A 23163-nucleotide genomic window follows, 5' to 3' on the forward strand; every position below is an offset into this window, starting at 1 on the left:
CTGAATGTTGCTTCTTTAATATGCAAGAGGCTTTTAAAGTCCTTATTTTGTTCATCCTTGCAACAGCCCTGTGAGAGAAGTCACTGTTCTCATTTTAGAGATGAAGGGCAAGACTGATTTCCATCTCAGCAGGAGCTCTTCCTCGAACTTCCCCAAAACATGATGTTTTATGCATAAATGTTTGCAATTCTTTTAATGGCATCTAGGATGTGTGAGCAGTTAAGAGTTTGAGCTGAAAGAAAAATATTATATTTGCAATGCAATGCAAGTGCATATATATATTTAAATTTTGTATTATTCATACGTCGCTGCAGAATTATGGCTGGGGATATTCAAAATGCAAGCAATAATATATTGGGGGGGGGTGTGTGCACATGGGGCTCTGCTGTTCTTTGGTCCCAAGCACTGTTAGATTGTCATGCTGCCATTAATTCTGTTCCAGAGTTAGTAAACAATGGAGACTCGACACATGATGAATTAATTTGCCCTTTTTCTCAACACTGGTATTTAATTTTACTAGTAGCCAGCCAATAGCCTTTCCTTTCCTTGCTATGCCGTAAGTTGGATGCAGATAATAAATTATCCCCACCCCCCCGGGCCGGGCACTGTACCTCTGTTTTATTTATCAGATACAATCATTTGGTACCAAATCCCCTTCTTCAGCTAGCTTGACAACCAGTTCAATATAATAATTAAAAGTATCACAAACATAATTTCCCCTTCCATATCCCCATCTCTCCCCAGAGGGAGAGTTGCAAGAAATTTAGTGTTTGTGTATGTCAATCAAAAGCATTTGACTGTGTCGACCACAGTAAACTATGGCAACTTCTTAAAGAAATGGGAGTGCCTGATCACCTCATCTGTCTCCTGAGAAATCTTCATGTGGGTCAAGAACAACAAGATATGGAACAACTGATTGGTTCAAAATTGGGAAAGGAGTACGACAGGGCTGTATATTGTCTCTCTGCTTATTTAACTTATGTGCAGAATTCATCATGCGAAACCCTGGACTGGATGAATCCCAAGCCGGAATTAAGATCGCCGGAAGAAATATCAACAACCTCAGATAGGTAGATGACACAAGCTTGATAGCAGAAAGTGAGGAGAAATTAAAGAAGTTTTTAATGAGGGTGAAAGAGGAGAGTGCAAAATATGGTCTGAAGCTCAACATCAAAAAAACGAAGATCATGGCCACTGGTCCCATCACCTCCTGGCAAATAGAAGGGGAAGAAATGGAGGCAGTGAGAGATTTTACTTTCTGGGTTTCCATGATCACTTCAGATGATGACAGCAGTCACGAAATTAAAAGATACCTGCTTCTTGGGAGAAAAACAATGACAAACCTAGACAGCATCTTAAAAAGCAGAGACATCACCTTGCCGACAAAGGTCCGTATAGTTAAAGCTATGGTTTTCCCAGTAGTGATATATGGAAGTGAGAGCTGGACCATAAAGAAGGCTGATCGCCGAAGAATTGATGCTTTTGAATTATGGTGCTGGAAGAGACTCTTGAGAGTCCCATGGAGTGCAGGAAGATCAAACGTATCCATTCTTAAGGAAATCAGCCCTGAGTGCTCACTGAAAGGACAGATCCTGAAGCTGAGGCTCCAATACTTTGGCCACCTCATGAGAAGAGAAGACTCCCTGGAAAAGACCCTGATGTTGGGAAAGATGGAGGGCACAAGGAGAAGGGGAGACAGAGGATGAGATGGTTGGATAGTGTTCTCGAAGCTACCAGCATGAGTTTGACCAAACTGCAGGAGGCAGTGGAAGACAGGAGTGCCTGGCGTGCTCTGGTCCATGGGGTCACGAAGAGTCGGACATGACTAAACGACTAAACAACAACATGTCAATCAGAATTGCATTGAATAGTGGGACTCTCCTGCCGCTGTGCAAAACTCTAGGACAACTTGAAATGGAATGTTTTAAAGAAAACCCTTCAGCAATAGCGACTGGCCTTTTCTGTTGCATGAAAGATCGTATATAGAAGACCATGGCTTACTTAGTGACAGTCAAATTTAATCTTTTGGAATTCAAAAGCCTTGAACAATTTGTTTGGAAGGTTAAGTCACTTAACCCCAAATTAAATAAAATGCCAAATAGCTGCTGGTAAAAAAGTTTGTTTGGAGAGAAGCAAACCACGAGGGTTGGTTTGCACGTAACACTAATCTAAGCCTCATTTGTTTCTCCCAGAAGGCAGCAGGGCGGAGTAGGTGTAATTAAACAGTGGGCACCAGCATTCTACTCATTCACAGTAAGCCATAGTTTCTTTCTGACTATAGCTTCCTGTTATGGGCAAACCAGGCTTTTATATACAGTGGTACCTTGGGATAAGAACTTAATTCGTTCTGGAGGTCCGTTCTTAACCTGAAATTGTTCTTAACCTGAGGTACCACTTTAGCTAATGGGGCCTCCTACTGCCGCTGCACTGCACTGCTGCCATGTGATTTCTGTTCTCATCCTGAAGCAAAGTTCTTAACCCAAGGTACTATTTCTGGGTTAGGTACCACTGTACGGGTTACAGACGCTTCAGGTGACAGACACTTCAGGTTACAGACTCTGCTAACCCAGAAATAGTACCTCGGGTTAAGAACTTTGCTTCAGGATGAGAACAAATCGTGTGGCAGCAGCAGGAGGCCCCATTAGCTAAAGTGGTACCTCAGGTTAAGAACAATTTCAGGTTAAGAACGGACCTCCGGAACGAATTAAATTCTTAACCCGAGGTACCACTGTAGTGCCTTTCAGATTGAAACACCCAAGGTAACTAATAGCAACAATGAAAAAAACAGCAAGTTTAAAAAACAGCCATTAACTGAATAAAGGACAGCCCATTCAAAACAATGTCAAGGTGCAAGAGAGAGTAAGCACAGTGATTTCAAATGTCTGACAGGTCAGTACAGTCAAGAAGTGGTATTGGAAACCCATCAAAGAGGGCCTGATGGATCTCCCATGGCAGAGCGTTTCACAGTCTAGGCCAGAGCTTTCCAAACTTTTCATGCTGGCGACACACTTTTTAGACATGCATTATTTCGCAACACAGCAATTCAGTTTTACTAGCAAACCGGAGGTTAAACTAACCACTTTCCAGCCCTGGAAAGGAGCGTGGGGAGCGTTCACACGATATACCTACACACTGCAGCCAACACACTAATGTAACAAGGAAGGCCTCTTCACACATCAGGTCATGTGCATATTGGGAGGCACAGTTTGTATAAAAAAGAAAGAAATTGTAAAAACGTTTGTATTGGTTCCAGAGTCTGCTCAGACGATGCCCTTGCATAGGGTGGGGTGGGGGAGAAGCAGAGTTTTCTGATGTATGCTTTTCAGAGAGCTGGGGTTGCCTGAAGAACCATGTTAAGGTATACATGATGGTACATGATGGGTTTATTGTTATTTAATGTGTAAATAGCTCCATGTATTGTATGGTGACCTAGACACCATCTTTGGTGCTTTCCAAAGCTTCCTGGCCCCCCCAATGTTTTTTGAATGAGGGGTTGTTTTTTGGAGGGGGGAAGCCTGCCTGATTATTTTTTTGGTCTGAGTTTCATTTGTTTTGCCTGTCTTTTTTGGTGGGTGGGAATTCTGAGCCTTATTGGGGTTTCCCCCTGTGATATTGTTGTTTTTGGATGCCCATGGCATTTCCTTTGATTTCCTGGTCAAAAAAAGTTGGGAAGCCCTGGTCTATATAGACTCTCACTGTTTGCAGCCAAAGGAAATCTTTCCTGTTCTTGGTTATCTTTCCCTGTTCAGATTCATTTGGGAGTTCTGCCCCAGGAACCAGAAGAATATTCATAAAACATTAAGAACTCAAATATGAAGTATTCAGTTCTATATATTTATTTTCTTTGAGCTCTGATTATTCCTAAATGCCTTGCTTTACCTGCTTTCTAGCTAGTGTTTAGTTGTGTTTTTTTAAGGGGCACATATAGAATAAAGGTCAGAATAGAACACCGATTCAGCTTGTTGTTTCTTGTTTTGTTTTTATTAAAGAAATTTCCTGGAATGTCTTCCGCTGAAGATGGGAATTTCCATCAAATACTGGCTACCCTTCCATTGCAAAACATACCCTGTAGGAAACTGAAGGATGATTCCAACATCATTTTTTTCTTTGTGGAAAAATAAATGTGAAAACCGTCACATCGGAATGCAGAATCCACATGGGTTTTGCAGATAGAGTCCGTAAACATGAGAACTCTTGTTTGCTCTTGCTCGTAGATCTTTCTCCCATATGGATTTTGCATTTCAGCATAAACGTTTTTTAAACGTGTATTTGCCAGTGAAAGAAAAATGTTACTGCAAAATCTGCCCTTGGGGAGATCAGTCCAGCTGTGTTGCATTACAAAATGGCGGTGGTGGATCATAACTGATTGCAACCTATCATGTGGCTGGTTTTGCACCTGTAGAACAGTATGACTACTTTTTCTCTGGGTCACTTGCTTGAAAGAAACAAGAGATGTTTTACAATGTCCTTGTTAATGGTCTTTTCCCCCATGAAAGTTACTATCCTGGCCCTTGAGGGAACTTCAGGCAAGGAATATATTCTGCAAACAAGGAATATATTCCACAAGGCTACAAGGTAAGGTTTTGACTTCGTTTTATAGATGAGGGAAACAGAGGGATGAAGCTGTGGATACTTCAACCTTCCTATGGAACATATAATAGGGTATTTTCACTCTGTCCTATAGCCAGTGAAGCATAGAAGGGAGGGTTAAATGTCTCTGTGACTTGGGCTGTAGTGGCACTTAAAAAAACAAAACAAAACAGAGGAAGCTGATACTCTTGGGAATGTAATGTAATTTAATTTTGGCTCTGCTTTCCCAGAACTATCAATGATCATTAGATGATCAAGTAATCTTCTACTGTTCTTCACAGTAGGTTTTCGGCTCTGATAAGAATGTGGAAGGCTGGATGTCTCTGTCAGTTACACAGCATTGCGGTGATGTGGACTATATCAAGCAGCACATAGCACTTGAAAGCACTAATTCTTAACTGTTGCTGTGTTGCTGTGAACTGTTTCCTTCTCCCCCGAGCTACCTCCAAGCATTTCTCCATGGCGACTTAGCCTTTTATAGGATAGGTCTATCTCCCAGCATACTGGATTTCCCAACTCATAACTCTAAAATGCTTTATTTCAGAGTAGAAAGGACGCGCTATATGTGGCCTATTATATCCATATCAGCTTGCTTATCCTTTTCAAACAGCCATTGTCTTTTAATAGGGCTCTGCCTGGCAGGGGGAGTCCTTAATTCCTGCTACATAAGAATGGCCAGCTTGAGTTACAGCAAGCTGTACTACGCTACTCTGATCAAAAGGCCTCTGTTGTTTTTAAAAGTCTCTCCCTCTTCTTTCTTTCTTTCTTTCTTTCTTTCTTTCTTTCTTTCTTTCTTTCCCTCTTTTGTTTTTAAACATAGTGGCCCAATAATTCAACACAGCAAAATCGTGCAAGCTCTGATTTGAGAGATTAGGGTATTAAATAACTGACCTACTTCGCTCTTGTACCTCCTGACCTGAAATAGGGGCAGCAAGAAAAAAGGAACCAAGAGAGGGTTGTAATGGGCAACACTGTTGTCTGTATCATTTAATTCTGAAAAAGGTCCTGTCCATCCAGAAGCTATAACTTTGTGAAAGAATAGTGTATCTCAAACTGGTGTGTGTTGGATGCCAGCATGAGTGCCTTTGCATCTTTTCTTGCCAATAGGCTTATAAACATACAAGGAGAAGCGTTTCAAATGTGTAGTGTGACTGTTATCACCAAAAGGGAAGAGCAAAGTCAAGTACTGTATCCTTGTTGCAGGAATCCATAAACATGACTGGCATCCACCAGTGACAAGGATGTATTTTGTCAACTTAGCAAATGCATTTGTAGGGAGTGTAAAGTGAGAGATGGGCAGGGGGCTGTCTCTGATCCCATGCTGTGCTTCAGAGGTGCTCAGAATCAATGACTTTGGAGTGTCCCCAAAGCTCAGCGTGACTGCAGGAGCAGCCCTTTTCCCAGGCTTGGGGAACGGGTGGGAAGACTCCTCTCAGCAGTCACTCTGTTCTTTGAGGACACTCCACAGCCACTCCTTCTGAGTACCTCCAAACAGGGGCAGCCCAAGGTGTTTCAGCACCTGAGGCCAAATGCCCCACTGCCGCCTCTGCCATTGGGCGGGGGGCAAATTCCATAAGGGCTTGTGGAGTCTCTCCTGGTGAGCGGGGGCGGGCGGAAGGGATATCCTTTCCAGATGCCCCCTTCTTGCCTGGTGGCAGGGCTTTGCCACACCACATCACGCAGTGATGGGGGAGAGGTACCCCCTTACTGCCCGGCAGCTGGGCTTTGTACTGGCAGCAAAGCAGGGTGACAGGATGCCTCCCTTCTCAGCAACTCTGCAGGAGGGGAAGCATTCTGTAGAACTTTGCTTCTTGTCCCTCTCTGCTCCTACAAGGGGAGGCAAGTGGTGGCAAAGCTGGGGGATGGTTGGGGGTGCTGTTTTCCTTTGGGGGGGGGGTGCTGCTTGAGTTGGCCGCCGCACTCTGCCTCATGGGCGGGCCCTCCAAAGCCCTGTGTAATATTGGGAGAGTAGACCCCACTTCTTCCCTGAGATGTGGGAGAGGAGGGTTGGTGGCGACTATGTAATTTGATGGGTTACTAAGGCCACCCAAAACTTACTGATCCTGTGAGATGTTTCCTTGGGCTTGAGGCTGATTGTTTAGACATGTGGGGAAGACCTGGTATAACAGTGTAGGGGCTGAGTAGATGATGAAGCAGCACCTTTGTTTTCCGTCGAAAAGTACAACCTACTCCTAAGTCAATGGAAAACAGCATATGTAGAGAAGTAATTTGCTATGCGAAGCTTTGAGTAAGGCCCAGTGATATACATACAGTTAGGAGGTGACTGAGAGCACTGCATGACCGAGAACTTGTTAATGGACACCACAAGATACTCATTTCACAGGAAAAAATGGGTGATGCTCAGGACACCCCCTTCAAACAACAAGTGAAAGCAGCACGCGAATACCCCAGAAGAAATAAAATGCAAACAAACCAAGCAGACAGGAAACCCCTCAAACCAAAGCAAAAATAGCCATGAAACCCCCTCCCCCAAAAATGTAATTTAAAGAAGCTTTGGTGGACAGCCAGGGGAATGTCTGGGTTTGCTATGGTGTCCGTGGCTGCCGTGTTAGGGATGCTAGCTTTATTCCTATGGAGAGAAGTGTGTAAATTCTCGTTTGACTTTTGTGGAGCTAGTGAAGGCAAGGTCTCAAAGGACAGACATTTTTGCTGATGCCTGCAGTGCTGTTAAGGCCTTTTGCAATTTCCGAAGTTAGTCTCCTCTTCCCACCTCAGTACCCTGGAGCATCCCAGGACTTCTACAACCTATCAAAAAGTCCAAAGTCTCTGTGCCCCCCCCCCCCTTGCTCAAATGAAAGTTTCAAAACCCTGGCAGGCTGCCTCAATGTAATTACCCAGAAGACAATGCTCTATTGAGCTCTCGCTCTGTGTTCAGAGAAGCAGCACCTGAGTACCAGCATTCCCAATACATCCTCCTCAGAGAGCTTTGGGGCTTTGCTACTTCCTTGTCCTCTGCTCTGTCTTATTCATGTGTACATACATGCCCACCTTGCAAGCATAGAGCAAGTATGCTGCAAGGCACGTCTTTCCCAGTCCTGGCATCCTAGGAAGATTCCTGTCTGGTTTGGCTTCGGTAGGGCATGTAAAGGCAAGGTCTCTAAGTACAGGCGTTTTTTGTTTCAAATGGACATTTCTGTGATGTGAAAGGCAACTATTGCTATTGAAGGGATTGCCCATCAACCCAGCAAAACCTCTGAGTGAAATGCATGTGCTTGAAGTCTATTAGAGTACTAATGAGGGCTTTAGTTTTAATTGCCGCTGCAAGTAGACAAGTCAGGAATTGTGTCCATGGTAACCTTCAGCTTAGTGTGCTAATTTTCCTGTCTCCCCTGAGTGGTTTTGAGGAGGACCAAGCAGCATGGGGCAAGGAAGATCTGACAACTAAGCAGTGCCTGTCATTCTTTTTAAGGGTCACACCTGTAGGCACAATACCTATAGACTAAAGGAAGAAATGTGTTCTATTTAAAGGCAATTCTTCCCTAACCTCCCCCGACCAATACTAACATTGAGTTTTGAACTGAAATACACAAACAGTTTATAGGTTTTAGCATTGCTTCAAATGTAAAACAATTCTGATGGGGAATTTTTATTTTATTAAAAGTTTTCAACGTAAAATATGACAAAAGCCAAGCTAATACAGTGGTTCCTCGGTTTAAGAACAGCCCTTTTTATGAACTGTTTGGTTTTCAAACTCCACAAAACCAGAAGTAGTGTCCTGGTTTGCAAACTTTACCTTTGTCTACGAATGGAATCCAAAAGGTGGAAGGGCACCGGCGGCGGGGGGCCTCATTAGGGAAAGCACGTCTTGGTTTAAGAATGGTTTCGGTTTAAGAATGGACTTCTGGAACGGATTAAGTTCGTAAACCAAGGTATCACTGTATAAAGAAAGAGGATCAAGAAAACAAGAATAAGAAAAGAAAAAAATAGAGAAGTGAAAGGACAAGAAACGCAGAATAAATAAGCTCAATGTTTCACTTTTCCACACACAGAAAAGTGAGCCCTCCCAGTTCTCACCCAGGAGTTCTCCTTCTTCTCCCAGCCTCCCACCCTGCCTCTCACACAGAGCCCTTCATCTTCCATCTATTATCACCTTCCTGTGTGTATCTTCATTAATCCAAAATAGGGGACTTCAAAAATCAACAGCAGTAAAACCTGAGTTAGAAATCATAAAGAAATAAGATATGAAAAAGCTAAACTAAAGAAAGAAAAGAAAAGAAAAGAAAAGAAAAGGAGGAGGAGCTTCCAATTCTCTGTCTGCCAATTATTATAATAATAATATTCAAAATATTCAAAGCATGCACTGCAGGAAACGTCTAGCTATGTTATATAGCTGCTTCTCAATCTACTAGGTGTTGCTTTCTCAATCTTTTATCCCAGGCATCTCCGATTCACCTTCTTCCACTCAAAAAGTCCAAAAGTAGCTCTTGAATTATTATTATTATTATTATTATTATTATTATTATTATATGTCCAAAAATAGTCCTTTTCCAGTCCAATGTGATGAATTCCTCTCCCGAGTATTCCAGCAGATCTTAAAGGGAATTTCTGTGTTGAAAATAACGTATAACTTGCATGTTGATCTTTTTATTCGTTCATAGAACGCTTTTTCTGTGGGGATTTTATGCTTTCCATGTGAAAAAAATGGGCTGAAGTTCACCTAGCAGGATCTGGGAGTTCTGCTGGCATGATCTTTCCTCCCAAGAAACTCATCTGATAAATCTGAGGATAATTTGAAAGTGCTAGCCAAACAAAAGAAAGACATGGCATGGCCAGCAGCCTACTTTGGAGGGTGGTTCACAAAACATGCTAGAATCATCTTCAGACTACAACTTCTTCACCAAGTCCTCACTTATTGGTCACTAGTTCTAAAATGGTGTACTAGAATACTTCAGGCCTTTAACTAGCCCATGGAAAACCAAGGCTTGGCATGGCTCTTGTCCATTCTCCCCTGTAATTCTCTTTCAGCCATGTTCCATCCGTTTTGTACTCCCGAGACATCCTAATACTTCACTGTAAACAACAACCAGTAGTATAGGCTGTTGGGCTAGGAAAACAGTTTCCCCCCTGATCTGTCCAGAACATGGTATTTAGCTGCTTGCCACAAAGGCAAGATGACCTCTAAACATTCTTTTTGGGGTTTTGGTGTCCAAAATAAAAATAAACCGAATGAGGAGTACCAGTCTTTGGCCTTTCACACCACACATTGGCTTGGCATGGCCACAATGCCAAACTATGCTTTATCATCATAAGCCAAAGATTTAGGGACATGAATTCCTCCCTCCCTTCTCCTCCCTCCAATACAGCTGTCCAAAAATCGGAACACATTCACTTCCATTTTCAGTTAACCTCACTGAACTGTTACATCTGAATCTGAAACGGTGAATAATCTTAATTATGGTTTAGGTAAACAAGCAAACTTCATGAATTATTGTTTAATTTCCTCCAAAAACATATTTGAGATTAACCACAGTTTGTCTTGATTTGGGAATAACCGTATACAGCAGCAATGATGTAAGTCAAGGTTTGTTCTTTGCATACTGACCATGCTTAGTTTTAGCAAAACAAACCAAGTCTTTGTTTCAGATGTACTTCTAAGCCCTGGAATCATGTTTTGTGGCTCCTCCTTGTACTAGGGGAAGAGTGAATCTCTGCATTCTTTGTTAACCATTAACTATGGTCCACCCTGAAATGCAAACTGGGTCATTGTCTATGCACTACATGCACAGTTAAAGGCAGGGTGGTGGATGAACAGTCATTTTTATTTTATTTTAATAATATGCATTATGACAGCTCCTTTAACAGATGCTTTGGAGCTCTGCAACACCTAGATTATAACACCTAGATTATAATAAATTAAAATAGTAATCTTGAGATCATCAGATGTCAAAGTAACATTATAGCTATATATTTTTAAATACAGAGCTATAGCACTCTGTGATTAAACAATTTTCATGCTTTTGGAACCTGATCCAAAGTTAGCAAAATAATTTTGAGCTTTTTGTTGACTTTACTGGGCTTTGAATCAGGCCTTTGGGGCATTGTAGTATGATTTTGGTTGTCTCTTTATCTTGTCATCTTCCACCATGTAACAACTCATGTCTTCCTCTGATTTGTGGAGCACCAACAGTACCTGATAATTATAAAAGAATTCATAATCGTCCAGCAGCAGTTGCCTAAAAATAACAAGTTGTTGAAAGGGTGGGGGAATCAAAATCTAGTTGTATCTTGAAGAAAACTTGCTGTTGCTTTGGTGCATTATTGGACCACTGGGCAACATTTTTAATGCATTAAAAATAATGCTAACCAAGGGTCTGTACGCATTGGTAGCTAAGTCTGCTCATTATATCCCAAGAAAAATGTTTAGCTTAGACTTTTTTTGTAATCTTTTTTAGGAAATTAAGTAACGTTTCAGAGAATGCTTGATAAGCTTATTGGAAGTTACCTGGAGAGAGCCGGGCTTGTAACTAAGCATTTAGGCATTTTAAATGGGTACTGGACTATGAAATGCTAAAGGACTAAAACAATATCCAGTTAGCCAATAGATTTTGGTTACTGTGAAGCAGCTACCTATGGAGACGATCTGCCCCCAGCCAAGAATATGAATCTTTTCACTAATTCTCTCTCAGGAGAGTCACTAAGCTGCTGTCCTAGGGGGAATGCTTTCATGATCTCTCTGGAGGATTTGAAACATTTGCCAAGCTTAAAAGAAGAACAGGGACACGCACAGATGAATCCACTTTTAGTGAAGAGACCTTTTATTGTTCCTCTGTTTTTCATTTTATTTGTATCAATGTTTCTATTTAATTTGCACATTGAACTTTAATAGCATCTTAGAAGGGCACTTTCAGACGTACATGAAACTTGATATTGCTGACTTCTAAGATCCTTCTGAAAAGAAACAAAGAAGATACCAAAAAAGCTTATTAAATGACATTGCCCTGCAGTGTTCACAACTCCTATATATTGAAGTTTTGTAATAGAGCAAGAGACCTTGGAAGTAAAACTGTCAGGTTACCAGATGGCCCTTATTTCAAAGAGTTCTCCTAACTCACAAACATCACAGCTTTGCAGAACATAACAGATGTGCCTCATTTTGGACATTACAGTGCCATACACAGATAACCTTACTTCAAAGTATCCTTTATTTTGGAAATTTTGAGCTGACGTCTGTCACAAATTCAAGGACCCCAAGTCCTGCTCTCAGCTAGATCTACTTCAAGGGACACTTTTGTTTAATTCATGCTTCTTACAAACCCATTCACAATCTTTCGCACACACATAGTCTTTCACACTGACACCATGCTCAGGGCAGCTCCCCACCACCTTAACTCAAGCTTCTGATTAACTCAGAGCAAAACAGATAATATTTTAAGGGAGGGAAGAATATTTATGAGAGGGAAAGAACAGAATATACTGCCAGGCATATAAGAAAATACAATAATACTTAAAAACCCTTGCTAACTTAGCTAAAACCTTGCTAGAGGTGTAGAATGTAATTCACAGCATGATAATTGACATGAGTTCCAAAGAAGCACATTTATTTGTTCTCATTTAGGCAACCCTTTGTTCTCTTTTGGAGAGGAATCAAGTTTTCCTGTTTCACAACAGTGCTGTACTGGAATTGATGCTACAGGTAGCATCCACGTTACTATGCTCTCAAAGCAAACCCCACAGCCCTTTGTATAAATGAGCTTGTGATCTCACTAATCGCATGCTAATCAATCAATCAAAAGCATTTGGTTACATTTTAAACTAGAGAAGAGGGTTAAATTTAATACATAGATTTTTCTCTCAGCTCGGAGTCAAGAGCAGAATAGGTGAAATACAGTAGTACCTCGGGTTACAAACACCTTGGGTTACAAAGACTTTGGGTTACAGACTCCGCTAACCCGGAAGTAGTACCTTGGGTTAAGAACTTTACCTCAGGATGAGAAGAGAAATCGCGCAACAGCAGTGGGAGGCCCCATTTGCTAAAGTGGTACCTCAGGTTAAGAACGGTTTCAAGTTAAGAACAGACCTCCGGAATGAATTAAGTTCGTAACAAGAGGTACCACTGTACTCAAGACTTCTGTAGTGGCCTGTCTGCCAAGAAGCACCACGCTGAATGTGTCAGCTAAGAAAGTATTTTTATACGCATTCCAGACCAATGGTTGCTTGACATTAAAGCTTAACTTTTTCCTCTTGCAGGTCTGACATTATGAAAATGTTTTTGGTTACAGAGAATAGCGTCAATTTGGTCAAGAGGAATTCCAGAAACCCATCCATTTTCTCCCCACCCATCCATTGAAGTCTTACACAGAGCTGCTAATGAAAAGCATTAGCCCTCTCTTTTTAGTCTTGCTACAGTTATGTAGGGATTCCATGACAAAAGTTACCAAAAAAAAATTTCTTTTTTTAAAGTGTATGTTACTTCTTGGAACATGATGCTGCAAGTACAGCTCAAAATGAATTAAACCAGTGATAGATAATTCTGCTGGTGCCGTACTCATGTCTAGCAGGTTCAGGGCAGGCCATATATTTTCTTAGGGGCTGATCTTTTGCTTATGTAGTGATATAATTCATTTCAGGAACATGGCTAAACAGCCTGTATGTTGTTTGTGGAAAGGCCAGTTATATCACCACCATCACCCTGCTTCAAACTATAAAATCTGAAACTGACATAAGTTGGGTTTGTTTGTTCCAGGGTTTTTGGGGGGGGGGCAGGTGGGGGGGTACCTTCACTCTTAATGTAAATGCACTGCCTTAATTTTTGCCTTTAGGATACTGAATATAGCATTCATATTGTGTCTTTTTCAGTACTCAAAACACTTCTCATTTATTATCTCATATAAACTTGACAAGGGATGATACCTAGCTAAGACATACCCAGAATAGACCCATGGATTTCAGTGGATCTTCTCTAACTAACATTGGAAATGGTTTTTTCTGCAAATCTCAGATTTACCAAAAACTGGAAGGGATCCCAAAAGAACATCTAGCCCAACCCCAGTCCTTATAGCAATAACGTGGGTTGGAAGTCAAAATTTGTATTACACAGGAATGATCCAAAGGTATACTGATCTTGTCTAAAAAGAGGTAAACATGCTCTTGCAAGTCATTTGTATCGGTCAAGTTTCTGTTGGCAAAAGTAAATATTTATTGGATGCTTTTGTTCTTCCCTGGACATACCTAGCGAATGAATCCTTAGGAAAAAATATCTGAGGTTGTTCTCAGATTACCTTCTTATTGAGCATTTTTCCTTACTACTTTGCACCAAGTTTGTTGGGAGGTTAGATGAAATGGGCTGTTTCTTCAACATTCATTCTGGGTATACAATGTGGCATGGAGCAATTGTTATCCCACACTTTCCAGTCCTTTCCCCATCACTTTCCTTATTGCAGAGGGTCCAATTTTGAGGGGGAGAAGTTTGTTGTGAAAGGACACCAAATCAGCTTTGAATGCAGAATTATAATTTGCCTGTATGTTATTAGTTCACACCTGAAAATTGTGACAGCCTGGAAGTGTCCTGAATTTAGGGCTCTCCAGCTTATTGGAGGTCTGAAATCTGCCGCACTAATATAAGCCTCCTTCTAGTGAGCAGTTGGATGTCAGCTGTTTCGCGACTTTTTTTTCTTTCAAAAACCTGTGGGTTTTGTATATGCTCTTTAAGTTGGGCACCTGACTTTTTTTTTGCTAGCGTTAGCTTCCTGTTGGTATGACTGACAATCGTATTTTTTAATTTTCCCTCTGTAGCTTTAACAGCGTACGCCAAGGAACTCATATTTTGTTCCGAGAATTCAACTTTGTTCAAGCTACACCCCATAATAGAGCATCCTTTCTAAGAACCTTCTGGCGATGCTTCAGAACCGTGGGGAAAAATGGAGGTGAGTTTTCTTTTTCTTTTTTAATTGATTTATATAAAATTTTTCAAAAAATAGAAATTAAACAAAGAAAAACAAAGAACAATACATAACACTGTAAACACACTTATATACATATCTTCCAAAATGAAAACTAATAAAAAGAAAAAGAAAGAAAATAAAAATGAAAAATATATAGAAAAAAGACAAAAGAAAAGAAAAAATACTTTTCATAACCTGGAATATTACCAAATACTTGCTTCAAATACTGCAATATATAAATCTTAGTTTAAATATTATAAAAGACTTCCACCGCATTCACCACATGTCTCTTAGTTGTCTTACTCGCATTGTTCAAGCTACACCCCATAATAGAACATCCTTTCCGGGAACCTTCTGGCGATGCTTCAGAACCGTGGGGGAAAATGGAGGTGTGTTTTCACTTTCTATCTCTAACACTCTGTTAGTGTCTTGAGCAGAACTGATGACTAGAAGTTTGTTGTCTAGACTTTTGTCTGAACTTCCCATTTGTCTGCACAATTGATGAATGTTCTCTTGCAGCTCTAGTGTTCTCTAAAAGTACATAAAAGAAGGGTAGCTTCTCCAAAGATAGAATTTTTAGGAGGTGGCACTGGCGTAATGTGGGAGTGCCAGGGGGGCCGTTGCCCTGGGCACACAATGGGGGGGGTGTGAATCAGGCACCCCCTGCAGAGATCCCCGTCACATGGCTAAGTGAGTGCGGAGGGTGAAGCACACCCTCTGCACCCCTCCCTTGCCTGGCCTGCAAGCACCTGTCCAACAGTGGTGAGGGCTGGCTAAGGCACAGAGGGTGCTCTTTACCCTCTGTTTGCCCAGCCCTTGACCCCCATGAGCGACGGGTCCATGGCCAGCAGCTCCACTCCTGGGTCAAGCCTGACCTGGGATGGAGAGAGGAGATCCAGCATTGGCGTTGCCACCCCTCTCCTTGGCTGGTTGGCACTGAGCAAGGATGCTTCCAAGGCAGCAATTTCATGCCTGGTCAGGGTGGGTGCAGTGGGCTCCCTCTGGGCCGCGCCCGCCTCAGGGGAGCACCCGTCGCAGGTGGCGGGAGAATACACTCTGCCACTGGGAGGTGGGCTTGCCGGTCAAAGGTGTCCTGTGCTAGAGAAAATGAGACTTGGGTCTGTCAGTTTTATAACTTGCATCATTAGAAATAGCTTGAGCACATATTTGTGTATTAAAGTGAAAAACCATATTTAGTAGAGTTTTCCATTAAACGCATTACATCTAGACAGTCAATATATTTTAGGTTGTAACTTTCTGACCTCTCCAATTCCTTCAGAATCCTTGCAGAATTGTCATCAATGTTTGCTTTCATTGTGATTTTTCTTCTTACCAAGCTGTGTAAGTGGTGGCCAGCCATCATCTTGAGAATTTCTGCACATGTTCAGCTGATTGTTGTACCCATAGTGCACATTAGTGCTACCATACTGAATTATGCCATGCAGACCTTGAACATATTGTGCCATTCCAGTAGACCTTAAGACTGCAGTGTTTATTTAACACACCATGGCTTGGCCTGAGAGCCCTTATTGCTTAGATAAGGGACATAAAGGTACTTAAACTCTGTATTTGGGAGATTGTTGGGGTGTTTACATAGAAAAGAAAAGAGACATGTTTGTGAAAATGACTCAATACTATTGCATCCAGCACTGTACAAAAGTATTTTTTGTCTTTTTTATTTTTTAAAAAAACCTAAATGGAAGAAATGCTCAAACTTACTTTTTCTGTGACTTTTTTTTTTACTTGGTTTGACTTTTACAGGCATTTTGTCTTTGCGCAGGCAATTCAAAACACATAATCATTAGCAGCTTATGCTAATTACCACTTTATCCATCCATTGTATCTGTAGTAGACTGGGTTTTCTCTGTTGTTCCAACCAAGATGATTTAGTTTAGGCAGTGTATACTCCAGCTTTTAAAATCTAGTTCCAGTTAGGATGCTTTTAAAGCTTGGTTATTTGTTTATAATTTTTTAACAACCAAAATTTGGGGTTTGAAATTTTCTTACTGGGATACTGGTTTGGTTTTTCTGGGAGACAGGAATTGTTGTTTTGCCTTTCAATGGCTGGAGTGATAATTCCAGATGTCCTGTGGTGCATCATAAAATATAGTCACAGGAAACATGAGCTTCAGTGATGTAATGCAAAGTACATATGAAATCCTCAAATTGCTCTGCTGATTCACATCTCTTCATTTCAGTGAGGTGTAAGCTAGCTGAGAGACACAGAATCAGTACTGGAAGGGACTGGAAACTAACCACAGTTTACTTATTGACCCAGCAGGTTTATCTACATTATCAGCCTCTTGTGAATTAGCACACATTCCAATGCATTGGGTTATTCTGTTATGAATCTGCAAGAGGCAAGACACTCTTGGAGTGGATAAATTAAGGAACAAACAGTTGAAATATTTAAGTTATACGGGCTAATAAAATTCACAATCTTCTGTTTCTAATTTGAACACTTCAGGAAGTGCAGTTTTACATCTTCCTTGCAAAATATGTAGGTGGGGAGACTGAGGAAGAAATACAGCTTTCTGTTCCCAGGAAATGGTTGGAATAGTGCTTATACACGCCAGTTTTTATTCCATTGCTGTGGCATGTGCCTACGTAAAAGCCAGTTCCTGGTTATTGCTGCACTGTATAGTCACACTTGAGCATGCCCAAGAAACAACACGGACGGGTTTGTGTAGCTGCACCCTAGTGCTGATTCTAAGTGCACTCTTTTGTGTCTTCTGTGTATGTAAATAGCTGTCATTCTGTTGGAGAAATCAGAGTATTCTTTTGGGGACGTGTGTGTGTGTGTGTGTGTGTGTGTGTATTTAGGGGCAAACCTGTTCACTACCCCTGAATCTGAATAGTGTGACTTCTGTCACCAACTGGAGGGTGCAGTATGTCTCTGTACAAAGTGCCCTTCCAAGTGATCCCTGCAATACACAGGCCTTCCATTTGTACACATGCATCTTGTACACCATAACCATAGACATTTTGCTCAAGTGAAATAAAGGGCAAGCAGAAGGACTGCATAAATGGGGCAGGAGTACCTAGGAATAATAATTAATAATTTATTATCTGTACCCCGCCCATCTGGCTGGGCTTCCCCAGCCACTCTGGGTGGCTTCCAACAATGATTAAAAATACATTAAAATGTCACACATTGAAAACTTCCCTGAACAGGACTGCCTTCAGATGTCTTCTAAATAATAACCCAGAAGGTGGTTCTGTTTTTAGCAATCATGAATCATAATAAAAAGAAACAGCAGACAAATAAAAAAATGCACCAGCGTACAAAAAAATAAATCCCCAATTCAGCGCTGTGGAAGCCAGAAAGAAAAGCACAGTGAAGCATATAAGACTCTGCAAAAAATTAAAATGAACCCTCCCAAATTAATAGCTAAAAGTCCAGGTAAATATGACAGGCATTGTCTGGCAGTCAACAGAAGTTGATGCAATTGGATCTTTGTTGGTGGGGAATTCCACACCAAGGGGATAATGCGGGGGGGGGGGGGGAGGGAATCTACTTGCCAGAAGCCAGCCGCCAAATCTGGCAACCAGACATGCCTTTTGTTTGCCTCCTAAACGTTTTAGAAATGCAGCCTCCATAGTACGGACAATTCAAAACTGGATATATTTAAATTATTTAATATATATTCAAATGACCTTGACTTTTCACCTCCAGGAGAGGTGACAATGATAAAAACAGCCAGGAGCACAGTTTCAGATCCCATCTAGAATTTTAATTGGGCAGTGGGTGTTTTTTTAAATGGCATTTTGTGCCACGACCAACTTTGTCCAGGAAATGGAGTTTCCACTCAAACCTTGGGAACGCAGGAAAGAACTGACTCACCAGTCTAACCAGCTTGCCAGATGCTTCTTCTTTTGTATATAGAAACCCCTGTTTGCTGTTTGTTGTTCGATCTTGGGATAAACATGTAGTGACTTGGAAAATGCTTGTTCTTTGCTCTGAACTTTCCTGGTTAAGCCCAGCAGACACACTTAGCCATGAATGTAGAAAGTTGCAGTTGGATGCATGGACAAAGGAATCTTTTTAACTGACGGAGAATACCTTAAAATATGACTTAAGTAAATATTTGTTAGCTTTGATAATTAAATAATAGATGAAGAGTAATTCCAAATAAATGAAGAATAATTGCTGCTTCCACTGCTCTTCTGTTTTAGTCCATCTCCTTTGCTGCCTTTTAAATCTTTACGCAGCAGTACATCTGGTCAGCTTGGCTTCAGCAGCTGCTTTCATTTTGCATCTTGAAGATGCTACATTTTATATTGAATCGGTGGCCCATCCCTCCTCTTGCATAATTGGACTGAATAGTACACCACAGTTCAGTGCATAGCGTGGAACAAAATTATATAAGCTGCATATACGCCATACATTTAAAGTGCATTCTCCACCACATCAGAATACTGGCAACTGTAGTTTACTACTCACAGTGCTACAGCTCCCAGTGCTGTTAGCAAACTGTAGTTCCAATGATCCTCTTTTTTCACAGTGCTTTAACTGTATGGTGTGTAATGGTTGGCATCCTTCTGTTCTGAGAGACAATGGAAGAGAGCACTCCCTCAGGAGTGAAGTCGGAGAGTTATAGCACCTGCTGTGGCTATATAGAATGATACAGGATAAACATGTTTTGTTGCAGCTGGGGCAGACAAAGGCATTTGGTTTCGCTGTCACAGATTCAGCATGCCGTTTCTTCTCTCTGCGATCCTCCTAGCCTTCATTCCTCCTCTGGTCTTTGCTGTGGATACATGACCTGATTGTCTCCGGTTATTGCGGTCATCTGCAAGGGATTCCACATGATGGAGTTGAAGTTGCCAGCATTCATGTCACCTTTGCAGTCATCGTTGTGATGCAGAGTTAGTCTGCTAATGGGCCTGCTGCCTAAAGCCACCTCCCTGCAGAGCACGCCCTTGGGAATCCTGCCATCTTCCATTCTGTGGACGTGACCAACCCAGCATAGACATCGCTGAGGCAGAATTGCAAACATGCTGAGAATATGGGCTTGGGACAGCACATCTTCATTTGAGTCTCTCCTGCCATGCAATGCCCAAAATCTTCCTGACACAGCGCATGTGGAAGGCATTGAGGTGTCGCTGCTGGCGGGTGTAAGTTGCCCATGACTCACTTCCCATAAACAGCATGCTCAACACGCAAGCCTGATAGAGCTTCATCTTGGTGTCTTGTTTCTTTACGCATATATGCAACTTGAGCCTTGAGGTGCACAGCATTCATACCCCAAGAGGTTCTGCACCCACTCCATAAGTGCAGCATTGTGTTCAAACAGACCCCAGCCATGCCTGTTTGACTGTTTCTCCAGTCCATTACTTTCTTCCCTGTTGCGTAACTCCTAACATTCCTTCATTCTAAAACACATGGCTTCCCTTTATCTTTAGGGTGAAAGGGGCCCCACCCCATTGTCACCTCCCAGAGTTTCCCCTTGATGCATTGTTGTGCTAACCATAGGCTAACATCTCCAAGGATATTAGTTTGAGTTAATTAACTTTCAAACACAGGTTGATTTCCTCTTCTTTTGCCATGTCTAATACACAATTTAGACAGTTTGCCTAACGTAATTGCCTTTTCACACATGCTAATTGCAGGGGATAAAAAAGCATCTAACACACATTTTAAGACACATGGGTCTGACATCCCGTTTTAACGCACAAGCTCTAATTAAATTCTAACATTTACTGAGCCCAGGCATTTAGCACCCACAAACTTGTAACAAGTACCGTGCCATAGTGAAGCACTTTAGAAAGTGATTGATCTAGGGATGCTGAACAGGGAAATAGGCAGATCAATGCATTCTTCTTAATATCAGACACAAATCTGTAAAATAGAACCAGTGGTCCTGCATTTATTAGGGAAGAGCAGCTGCAGAGGGTTTCAGGTTCCATCCTCAGCATCCCCAGGAAGGGTCTGAAACCCTGGAGACCTCCTGCTAGTCAGTGTAGACAATACTAGCTAGATGGACCAATTGCCTGACTCAGAATAAGGAGCATCCTGTGTTCCTAGGGTTGCTTGGAGAACATACAAAGCATGTATTGTAAATCATTAGAATATAAAAATGCTTTTTGGTGATAATGACACTTGCAGGCAATAAATATCTTAACATTTGTACTGTATTTGTGATGACAAAATCTCATAACGTGAAGAGCAGATGCAGATTAATTCCATTTTACTCTGCATCGTGGGTATTTTTTAAATCTCCTGATAAAAGAGCTTGTGCTTGTGCATAGGAACTTTCTGAAATGAAGTGTCTCCTTTCTGCTTTGTCTTCAGTTGACCTTTGGAATCTTGGTGACCTGCTCTTTGGAGTTTGTTGTCTGTTCCCCGGGACAGTTTAATTAAAATTGTATTTCCTAAGTATAAACTGTCCCTCCAGGATCTCCTGTGGAGTTTCATGAGGTCAGCACGTGCCTCTCCCCAACCCCTGTGGCTTGCAAGACTTGGTGACTCTCTGGTTTTAATTATTATATTTTTCTTTTAGTGCTCTTCAGCCAATTAAATACATTTTGCTTTGAGAAGCTCTTTTTTGGCTTGTCATGAGGAGAGAAGGCAGTCTCAATCAGGACAAAGAACATGCTGATTTTTTGGAACGATTAAGAAGCAAAAACATCTCCCAGGGGCACAATCTGTCCAGGGTTACTGTCTATTCTGTTGATTTCAGCAGGGAAGAGTTAAACAACTCTGTGACTCTCACATTGAAGCCAATGGGGTCGAAAGTGTTTCGGCTGAATTGTGCACCCCCGCAGTGAAGCACACTTTTGTTCCCAGCTGCCACTGCTGAGGTGCAGCTAAGAAGGAAACAGCACCCTGTTCCCTTGAGGTACTTAATGGTGGTGCATGTGCTGCCCCATAGCATCTGTGCAGAGATTTATTTTGTTGATAACACCATCAGGTTGATAGCATCCTCTGTTTGCATTGGCACAGATCCTCACAGGACTGTATAGAGCATGGGTAGGCAAACTAAGGCCTGGGGGCCAGATCCGGGCCCAATTGCCTTCTCAATCCGGCCCGCGGATGGTCTGGGAATCAGCGTGTTTTTACAGGAGTAGAATGTGTCCTTTTATTTAAAATGCATCTCTAGGTTATTTGTGGGGCATAGGAATTTGTTCATCCCCCCCCAAAAAATATATATATTTGGCCCCCCACAAGGTCTGAGGGACAGTGGATCAGCCCCCTGCTGAAAAAGTTTGCTGACCGCTGATGTAGAGGCACAGCAGAAACATGGCTGTCAGTTGCTGCTTGATGGCTGCAGCTAATAAAATGTCCTTCACCACTGGCTGCTACTCATGGCTAGCTAATGGAATCTCACACTGCCACATAGGCCAGTATGGCTATTTGAATAGCTCTGGGGTGAAACTCTGCTAAACAACTGCATCCCAAATTAAGCTATGTAACATATGGCCTACCCTGCCCAACAAAGGACAATGCAAAACTTTGAAAGTCCAGAGTTACATCTGACTTGCTCGTTGCAAATCTAACAACCTCGTAATCTACTTTTCATCAACACAACTCATGTGATCAATATTAAGCCTAGCTTAGCTTTCTAAAATTGGGCTTGCAAGGAAGACTAATTACAGTGGTACCTCGGGTTCGGGTTAAGCACTTAATTCGTTCTGGAGGTCTGTTCTTAACCTGAAACTGTTCTTAACCTGAATTACCACTTTAGGTAATGGGGCCTCCTGCTGCTGCCGCACTGCCAGAGCACAATTTCTGTTCTCATCCTGAAGCAAAGTTCTTAACCCGAGGTACTCTTTCTGGGTTAGCGGAGTCTGTAACCTGAAGCGTCTGTAACCTGAGGCGTATGTAACCCAAGGTATCACTGTATATGAAGGTATATATTTGTCGTCTACTGCTCAAAACAAAAAAAACCCGAACAAAGTAGCAATGACACAGAGGGCCGTGTGGAATGAAACAGTTCATTTAACAGATTCCACTGCAAGCAATCTTTCCACAGTTGCTTTTCTCAGGACAGGGGCTATTGCCATTCTTCTCTAGACATTGCTCACTTTTCTGAAATAGGCCAGCTGGAGCATTTAAAGGAGAACCTAAGATATAGTGGACATAATTGGAGAGAACCAGTGGTACACAGGCATATCTGAATAGCTCCATAGGAAGGACAGGGAAGGGCATGCTGGAGGGGTGTTGCTCTGCACATCAAAGAACGACATAGAGTCCCAACCAGAAATCCCCAAAGGGGCAGACTCCTCCAGAGAGTCGCTGTGGGTGGCAAAACCAGGCCTCAGAGTAATTTAGGGCTGGAGACAGACTATCTCCACCCTGAATAAAATGAGGCAGAGAATGAAATTGAGGAGTCATCCAGAGGACAAAGTGCTGCAGCAATGGGTGGCATCAATTAGCCTCAAATAGCCTGGGTAAAATGGGTGTTCCAGTCGCAACAAAGAGGTGATTGGTAAAGGTCAAATGTCTAGAGACTCCAGATGACTGTGCCCCATGGCGGATGGTCATGGAACTGATCAGAGGAGAAGCAACTCTAGACTTGATCTTAGGTGGTGCCCAAACACCTGTGTGAGTTTGTAAGAGTTTGTTGAACGGATTGTGAACAAGGACCACAGTGCTACCAAATTCCCAATAAAGTTCCAGTCATATTTGACTGGAAGGAACCTAAAAAAAATGAGAGGGTTGGTAAAA

The 23163-nt window shown here is 41.9% G+C and overlaps 1 protein-coding gene across 4 annotated transcripts in view; it reads left to right on the forward strand.

Moving 5' to 3' along the window:
* CSTPP1 (centriolar satellite-associated tubulin polyglutamylase complex regulator 1) overlaps positions 1 to 23163 on the forward strand; it is a 128387-nt gene that overhangs the window by 49785 nt on the left and 55439 nt on the right. For all 4 annotated transcript variants that reach the window (XM_083457595.1, XM_083457596.1, XM_083457598.1 and 1 more), the window contains one exon: positions 14344 to 14474. In XM_083457595.1, the coding sequence (XP_083313721.1) occupies positions 14344 to 14474 (131 nt within the window). The remainder of the gene's footprint in view (positions 1 to 14343; positions 14475 to 23163) is intronic.

This window comes from Podarcis tiliguerta (genome assembly GCF_965153285.1).
Source record: "Podarcis tiliguerta genome assembly, chromosome: 1".
NCBI classification, from domain to species: domain Eukaryota; kingdom Metazoa; phylum Chordata; class Lepidosauria; order Squamata; family Lacertidae; genus Podarcis; species Podarcis tiliguerta.